At 36.6% G+C, this 9,681-nt stretch overlaps 1 protein-coding gene across 1 annotated transcript; it reads left to right on the top strand.

The window, feature by feature from the left end:
* On the top strand, window positions 1-2,602 carry LOC121729295 (delta-1-pyrroline-5-carboxylate dehydrogenase, mitochondrial). The gene has a single exon (XM_042117766.1). The coding sequence runs from the start codon at window positions 515-517 to the stop codon at window positions 2,216-2,218; it is 1,704 nt and encodes a 567-aa protein (XP_041973700.1). The 5' UTR covers window positions 1-514; the 3' UTR covers window positions 2,219-2,602.
* The last annotated feature ends 7,079 nt before the right edge of the window (window positions 2,603-9,681 follow it).

Raw genomic sequence — 9,681 nt, 5'->3', positions numbered from 1 at the left:
TCACTTGTCAGCTGAGAGAGTTATCTCCAAAGAAATTGGAAGAGAGGAAAATTATCAAATAAAACTATTTTTGTTGAATAGAATGATGTAATAATAATCCAGTTTCAGAATATTATGTGAAACACGTTTGTCTACGTGAGATAATTCTACAACAGATGACTGTTGGATAATATACAAGAACTACAAAAACATCGACAATATTTTCAATCTGCGATATTTTTAACCAAAAATCAGTTTTCGTAAATTTTCGTTCCGAGCGTGATAATTGATTATATTCGAGCATGCAAAATGTGAAGTTAGTCGCCGCCGGAGCTAATTGACCGATTACACCTCATTTTTGCGTTGCCGTACCACAGTAGCATTAGCGTACGGAGCGCGTATCGTCCGTTTACGTAACAGCTTTACAAGGCGCATCTGACAAGTGTTTAGATCGAACAAGGAGGATACAAGAGGACTAGCCAGTAGCCGAAAACGCTCCTTCTGTAAATTTAATTCGACTTATTCGAACGACAACATGCTATCGGCGATATGTGCACGGACAGGGCCCGCCGCCCGGGCCCTGGAGCGCTGCGCCTCGAGCGTGGTGGAGCTGCCCAAGCTGCCGGAGTTCGGCGTGGCCAACGAGCCCGTGCTGGGCTACCGCGCCGGCAGCCAGGAGCGCGCCGCGCTGGCCGAGGAGCTCAAGCGCACCGCCGCCGTCACCGAGGAGGTGCCCATCGTCATCGGCGACGAGACCATCCGCGACGGCGAGCCGCGCTACCAGGTCATGCCGCACGACCACTCGCGCAAGATCGCCAAGTTCTACTACGCCAGCGAGAAGACCATCAAGAAGGCCATCGAGGTGTCGTCGGAGGCGCAGCGGCGCTGGGACCGCACACCGCTGGAGGAGCGCGTCCGCATCTGGCAGAAGGCGGCCGACATGATGGCGGGCGAACACCGCCAGAAACTCAACGCCGCGACCATGCTGGGCCAGTCCAAATCGGTGGTGCAAGCCGAGATCGACTCTGCCGCAGAGCTCATCGATTTCTTCAGGTTCAATGTTTTCTTCTTGAAAGAGAATGCAAAATACCAACCGATTTCTGAGACTCCTTCGGTCACCCTTAACTCCTTGAGGTTCCGAGGAATTGACGGCTTCATTGCAGCCATTAGCCCCTTCAACTTTACTGCTATTGGTGGTAATTTATCTTACACGCCCGCTCTTATGGGTAACGGAGTCCTGTGGAAGCCCTCCGACACGGCCCTTCTATCCAATTGGAGAATTTTTAACATCATGAGGGAAGCCGGTCTGCCCTCTGGTATTGTGAACTTTGTCCCGGCAGATGGACCAACTTTTGGCCGCACCATCACTGCCTCGCCTCAGCTAGCGGGCATTAACTTCACTGGATCCGTGCCCACATTTAACTGGTTATGGAATGAAGTTGGAAAAAATCTCAATGTTTACAAAAACTATCCTCGCTTGATTGGTGAATGTGGAGGTAAAAATTATCATTTCATTCACCCTACTGCTGATGTGAATTCTGTAGTGACCTCAACCATACGATCAGCTTTTGAGTACTGTGGACAGAAGTGCTCTGCTTGTTCCAGAATGTATGTTCCCAGGTCTCTTTATGAACCGATAAAGAATGGCCTTCTCGAGGAGCGTGCCAAGCTCAAGATCGGAGACCCCACCGATTTCAAAGTGTTCAGTGGAGCAGTGATTGACGATAAAGCCTTCGCTAGGATCACCGGCTACATCAAAAACGCGAAGAACAACCCCAAAAACAAAATTCTCGGGGGAGGAGAATTTAATGGCAGCAAAGGTTACTTCGTTCAACCCACAATCATTGAGACCACTGACCCTCATGACAAACTGATGGTCGAGGAAATATTTGGGCCGGTGCTCACTATCTATGTCTACGAGGACAAGGACCTCACCAAGGCATTATCTCTGGTGGGCTCTTCCACCAAATTTGCTTTAACGGGAGCAGTGTTTGCATCAGACAGGAAATTCTTGGAAACTGCATTGGAGGAGCTAAAGATGACCGCTGGCAACTTCTACATAAATGATAAGTCAACTGGATCGGTGGTCGGCCAGCAACCATTCGGCGGCGGCCGCATGTCCGGCACCAACGACAAGGCGGGTGGACCCAACTACGTCATGCGCTGGACAACACCACAGTCCATTAAGGAGACCTTTGTACCACTGAAAGATATCGACTACCCATACATGAGAGATTAAGATTTCCTTGTGTCTAGCTGGTCTAGTCTGACCTAATATCATGGAATGCAAACTTCAGTAGACATAGAGATTTAAGTACATGTAATTTTATAGTTTATTAGCTTTAGAAATGTTTAAGCAGTAACTTTAGCGAGCCAAACACAAGTATTACAATAATGCTATAGATAAAGCATATAATATTATTACATTATGTAATTGCAAACTTTATTCTAAACAGACAATATTTAATGTAATGTCCACCAGCTGTGTAAAATTAACACAAATAATATCAATACAAATTATAAACTACTTGGTACCTTACGAATTACGATGTAACTGTAGATGTGTGTAGGATCTGTTCACTGATGTGATATGTATTATTTAATGTATTTTTAGGCTAATAATGTCACTAGACACTTGTGTTCCTGAGTACATCTGGTACATCACTGTTCCTTATCAGTTTGTAGTATTTGCCCCTTATCATGTAATGCCGACTGCCCTATAATATCATGTATTAAGTCAACAGATAGCTGGCCCCGCTCTCTTGTTATCATTCTGCATTTATGCTTTCTTATATGAACTAAACACTTGAGAATTTTATTGATTTTGTTAAGTTGTAAGTAATTTTATTTTGTTAAAAATATTAAGTCAATACATGTAATGTAATTATTTAGATTAAATTTAAAAATGCAGATGTAAATCTTGTTATTTAGTCGTCTTCAAACAATAAATTATCGTGCATAAAAGTATTGTTTTTATTGAAAGCATGTTAAAATGAATGGATACTATTATATATTTTAAATATTAAAATCTATGTAACATTTTAAGCTACAAGAGTTTTTAAAACTGAAAAATGGTATAGCATGGAATAATTTTAAAACGCACTTGCAACTTCTCTAATACTTAGGGTTGCCAGGTGAGTGATGACTGATGAGTCACGAAAAAATACCGGACAACAACAAAAATCAAAATGTATGATATAAGGTCGCAAAAATACAGTTTTTCAGGGCCGCCAACTCAGCCAAGACTGCTAATTTGAGAAAACCTTTTTAACAAAGGTTTGATTACACTGACCTCTATTAAAATACACTGGACATATTATGCCGTACAAAATGACAGCTATTTCTTATGCCAATTTGAAGCGCCGCGGTGAGCGTACTGTGAACTAATTTATATAGAAAATGACAACCGCCATTTGCAAAATAGTAGTTCCAAGTACACTCACTACTGCTTTTACATAGCAATCAGCGCCAATATGGTGACTTTCAAATAGGAATATTTTATTGATAGCGATCGCCTGTCCAGTGTATTATAGAGGTCAGTGTTTGATTAGTATATAATAATATAATACAACTTACTTATCAAAATAAAGATAGGAAATTCTAAAAATTAAAATCACCTAAAACTACGTACAAGTAGCATATAATAGTAATGGGCATTTCTCCGGATTTGGATTATTTAGTTGATTCCCTGGAACATTTTTATTTCTGCATATTTTTTAAAATCAATAATCGCATATTATTCTTTAAGTGAATTATAAAAATAATTATCTATTTGGGCCCTTTTTCACTTCACAATTTTAGAAGATATTTTGATTTAAATTTTTCTAACCTAGAGAATCAACAAAGCTAATAGAAAAAAGCTTTTTCAGCTATATAAACATGTTCAATTTAAATATACACATGTATAAAATTGTCTTCAAACTAAACTTGTTCGTTAAAACCAAATACAATGAAAGGAAAATGAATTTATTTTAAATATTTTGACTTTAAGAAAAAAATATTTTTATATAAGTATTTTACTTATTGGTGTCATTTATTTGTATCAGTATATGAAGATAAAGTAATAATTGGTTTTAGTGAAAATAAACAGATATGTAGCAATTAGGTAAATAAATGTAAAATATTTTGATTCCCTACTTAAAATACCCAGGGAATCATCAAAATGTATGTAGAGGGAATCAATAAAAAGTTAGTTTTTCCTGAGGTGTACAAAAACTGTGCATGTAGGTTAAACAATAAATAGCCTTACTAAAAACCATACTCATTATCGTCGTTTGCATCGTGTCTAAGCAAACTTAACTTTGAAAATGACATTGTAATTAGCGAATAGGGAATCAATTGTGTAAGAAACCAAGGTTGAGGGAATCAGATATTTTCCTTTGCAACTCGGAAATGGAGAAACGAATTGTGTGACCTCCTTCCATGATGTTTAGAGGGCTACCGAACCTTCCGCTCTGCGCACCCGCAACCACGTGCTTCTTATAACTAGGGAGGTACGAGCCTCCAAGTGAAGCGTATAGGGAATCACTATGTGAGCCAGGATAAATCTTAAAATGACTTTTTCTATTTATATAATGGTATATACGTTTATATACAATTGTTTTATAAATATTTTGTTTATACTCTTACGATTTATTTACTTTGAAATTATTATTCATCGTATTTGTGGGATTTTTTGGGAATTTATAGTGAATTCTGGGGACAGGACACGTCTAGGGAATCAATTTTTCGACCTTTAAATTAATTTAATTATATTTACAATTAAGTTTTTCTACAGAACCTAAGTGGCCCAGTTAGATCACACCATAAACTTATAATATACTCACACCTTATATAACTATAAAAAAAATACAAAGGCCTACATATGTAACTCTGCGGGTAGTTTATACGTCCAACAACTAAATTTTGCGGTTTGGAGAATCAGCCTAATATACAGTCTGTCAAGAAAGTGAAGAAATCAAAAAGTGGCAACATCGTAGTGTCATCCCTTTCAAATCAATCTAAGAAAAAATGGATGACAATACGATGTTGCCACTTTTTGATTTCTTCACTTTCTTGACAGACTGTACTTAAGTAGACTTTTCTCAAAATATCGGACATTGTTCTGTCCGGTATCACCGTTTATTTTTTACCGGATAGGCCTCGAAAATACCGGACTGTAAAGCTTAAATACCCATCAAATACCGGACATCTGGCAACCCTACACATAGCATTACTCATCAGTAATGCTATGTGTGGACTGCGGTCCGCAGGGGGGAGGTTTCCTAGGGACATATCACTTTTATATTATGTATATTATTATGATTTATGACCTCCCAAAATTTCATAGAAAAACATGTTTGTGGCCCGCATGAAAAAAAGGTTGGGGACCACTGCTAAGTGCTATAGGCATAGCATTCCGTAGCTGGCTGAGTACCGAATGCATTGAGGTACTATAGACTGGAGAGAGCTAAGGCTCTCTCCAGTCTATAGTACCTCAATGCACCGATATAAGTATCGGTGTATAAGCAACAAAAGCGTGTAATGTTATGTCCTACTTACTAGGACATAACAAAGGAGTCGGTCGGCATATTTCATATAATAAAAGTCTTAAAAAAGGTTTTTAGTGAATATTTAATACTAGACATTGTTGAGTTTTGTGGTTCCGCTAAATAATAAACCATAAGAATAGTCAAAGAATGCCTCAAACACGTGGATTTAACATAAAATACGTAAGTTTTTAATAACGTTTTTTGGGCTTTTCAATCGGTATTTTTGTAAGCTAAAAAGATAATTTATAAGTTTATTAATCCCTTATTCGTGCTTTATAAGGCATTAGTGCTAAAAATATCACATCAATTAATAATTTGCCTATAAAATTGCATAGCTTTTTACGTGTGTTTACGGATCCTCATCACTTGAACTATAGTTAATCGATATCATGAACTAATTGACTTTCTTTCCTGTATCATAAAGTGCTTCGAAATAATCGACAAATAGAAATATTCAAGAAAATAAAAGCACACTACTTGTATAAAAATAAGCACAAAATGGCCACGCGATGACGGGCTAAGACTACATCTTAATATATATATTTCTTGTGTGCGTGTGTATGTGACTGAACTCCTCCTAAACGACTGGACCAATTTTGATGAAATTTTTTGTGTGTGTTCGTGGAGATTCGAGAATGGTTTAGATTTACAGTTTGGTCTACTGGAAAATGTTTTTTCAATTAATTTCTTATTTATAAGGAGTTGTTGATTTTGGAATGTTTTACATTAGATCCGGCGGACGGCGCTATCATCGCATTCAATATTATTCTATTTCAATTTTAGTTTGTCCTGACAGATGGTGCTACGATTAATTTGAAAAAAATTTTGTTATTCAATTCATGTGCTGATTAAAATATTAAATAAATAACACATAGGCTACAATTTTAACCGACTTTCAAAATGGGGGAGGTGTTATGTTCGTTTTCTTATATTCAACGATTACTCCGCCGTTTGTTAACCGATTTTCAAAATTTTTCTTTTGGTATATAGGGTATCATCCCAATTTGGTATTATATTCAGAAAAGTGGTGATCTGATGAAGGATCCATAAGTAATCGAGGGAACTCCTCAAAACTTATAGGGAAACATATGGTGACTTCGGTTTCGTGAGAAGTATTCTAAGCATATGCTACCAACAAGTAAGATTTTGCACCGAGATATACCTGGTATACCGTGGTTCGGAAGGTGCTGAGAGAATTCCTGATTCTTTATAGATACAAGTTTGGGAGTTTCGGCGTTGTTTTAAGAACAGAAAGCATATGCTACTATGCAAATTACATTCTTCATCATCATCATCATCATCATCACTACCATATTATACCATTTCATAGTCTTTTAGATCGAGACTCGAGTTTGTCAAGCGATAATTAAAAAAAATCTATATCTACCTAATATTATAAACCTGAAGAGTATGTTTGCTTGAACGCGTCAATCTCAGAAACTACAGGTCCGATTTAAAAACTTATCTCAGTGATAGATAGATCATTTATCGAGTAAGACTCATCATTTATGGAGAAGGTTATATTATATTATTACTCTAAGACTAATACGACTGAAGAAACTCAGGAAAATGTGGGAAAAACGGGGGAAATATTTTTTATGGGAAAATGTACCTACGGATTCTGTAAAATTTCTAATTTACGCGGGCGAAGCCGCGCGGGACATCTAGTCTATAGTATAATACTTATTATATGACCGAATGTATGGTTTTAATGGGGAAGATTTTTGCCATTTTTCTCCGCTAGGTGTCGCGATTCCTATGATCCGCTATGCCTATCTGTGCATCGTTACATTTGAGATCTTTTTGACGTTTTTATAATAAATCTAATAAAAATGACAAAGTGTGCAGTGCCGGGATGCAAGGAAAATGGTTATCTTTTGTTCCCAAAAGATAAAAATAGGAAAAGGTTGTGGGCTAAAGCAATAAAACGGCCAGAATTGGCGAAATCGCAATCTTCATATTTACGATTTTGTGGACATCATTTTACAGAAAATTATTATAAAACTTTTCTTCTAATTCTTTTGTATGGTAAATTTTGTGCTTTCAGAGGTGAGGAAGAATATTTTTTCTTCGGGCGATGAAAACTCTATAGCTTTTGAGTGGACACTTCCTCTAATACTACAGTTTTATGTTCAATCATATCAACTGTACCAAACAACACAGTAGCAACATGCTTGCAATGTGAATTAACTCCAGATCCGGCTGTTCATTCGCAATTAGTCTCTTCTAATATACCATTTTTGTATAATTTTATATTAACCTCTTAATTAATGAGTTTTTTTCATTGCTGCTTTACAAAAACGTTTTATATATTATGTAAAATCATTTATCGAAACAGCTCTTAATATAAGAAGGTATCTATTCTCGTATAAACTTTTTCCCTTTATTAATGATTGACTGCATCTGAAAAAATTAAAATTAAGTAAGTAGAGTAACACAGCAAACTTTTTTCCTGATTATCAAAAATTATCTTTTATAGGTACAAAAAGTTTATTAAATGAATTAATATACTCACTCTCCAAAATACTCTTGTATTTGATGTTTATTTAATGGTGGCAATGGGGTATTGCTGTTTATATCTTTATAATAATCGTCTTTTGGTATGACCATAACTTCGGTTTGTACCGGTTCTGAGGGACATGATTTATCAGTGAAGTTAAAATTTCTATCATACGCTTCTTAAACCTACAAAAGCAGAAGATAGCTTAGAACTTGTTTTTCACAAACAATAATAAACGAAGTGAATAAAGGTTCATAGAATTATGGTCAAGAGTTTAATGTTAATCAGTAAAAACATTCACCAAGAAAATATAAAGTACTGTAGTAATTTATATACTTTTATTTACTAACCTCTCTACAAGGTCTGCCTTTCTTCCACTACAGGAAGCACCCCTCTTCTTTAATTCTTCTTTGAGCTGATTTAATTTCCAGGTACAATACATTGCACAGGTAAACATCAGACAGGTAAACGTGGCACAGGTAAACGTTATACAAAAATATTTCGTATGAACCGCTCCGAACCATAGAATGTAAATAGATCATACGCGTGGCGCCCTCTGACTATGAAATCTTCCCCATAGGGATGTTAGGATGTATAATTAAAAAAAATAGTGTCAGATGTGATGTCAAAAAAACTGCAGTGATGCCAGATTGGGGGGAATCCCCCCAAATTTGGGGTTTTTTTAGGTGATGGGGGGAACAATTTTTTGGGGGGATTGTTGGAGGAAAAAATTTGGGAACAGACGGCGAAATCTAAGTACTATGGTCCCGTTTTTACCCTTTGGTTACGACTTACAGAACCATAAAAATGATCAAGGAGCTCGCGAAGATGCTGATTCTGTAAAGATTGGACGCTATTGCAGAAATAGTGTACATTCATCGTATCAATTTGTGAAATTCCGAATGCAAAATTATGAATGCATAATGAACAAAATTTTTCTTTTATAATTTGTGGGGGGATTTTTCTTGAAATCCCGAATTTTGGGGGAATTTCGGGGAACACTTGGGGAGAAACCAATGAATAAGGAAACAGATGGAGGCGACATAACTACAAAAAAGTGTGGCCGACGCCATATTGCCAAGAACTAAACATGGCGGTCTATAGTGATGGGACACTCGGTTGATATTTGTCGAGGACATCGATAAACTAACATGTTATAAGTGAGCGTCCTGTTATATTATTTATTATACTGATATCAAAAATGATTTTTTTATATTATATAAAAAAAAACATTTTTGTCTCTATGTATTATAGTACATAGAGACAAAATAGGCAAATATGTTTTTTTTTTTTTATATAGGAGCCTCCTTAATTTTAATAAAACTATTTAATTTTTTTTAGGTTTATTAATTATTATTTTAGTTGCCATTATTGATATCGGGCAAAAATTACCAAAAAACCGGACAAATACTAGTTGTACTCGCTCACGAAGTGTTTACAGTTTTTCAAATATCGATTTTTCAATTTCGACATCTCTTTAATACGACACTTTGACAGTTTATGTACCTCGGAGAACCGGAACATAAAATGGCGGACCGGCCACAGTATTTTGATTTGGTAGAGACCATTATGCCGAGTCGACTTATAAAAGTCAATGGGAGAAACCGAGTTGGCCGTCTGGCAACACTGAAAAACTGTCATCAGTCACCATTCAGCTTATTCAGTCACTGT

The sequence above is a fragment of the Aricia agestis genome, chromosome 8, assembly GCF_905147365.1.
Source record: "Aricia agestis chromosome 8, ilAriAges1.1, whole genome shotgun sequence".
Classification (NCBI taxonomy): Eukaryota; Metazoa; Arthropoda; class Insecta; order Lepidoptera; family Lycaenidae; genus Aricia; species Aricia agestis.
The sequence above is the reverse complement of the archived record's forward strand: the minus strand, read 5'-3'. Positions and strand labels throughout refer to the sequence as shown.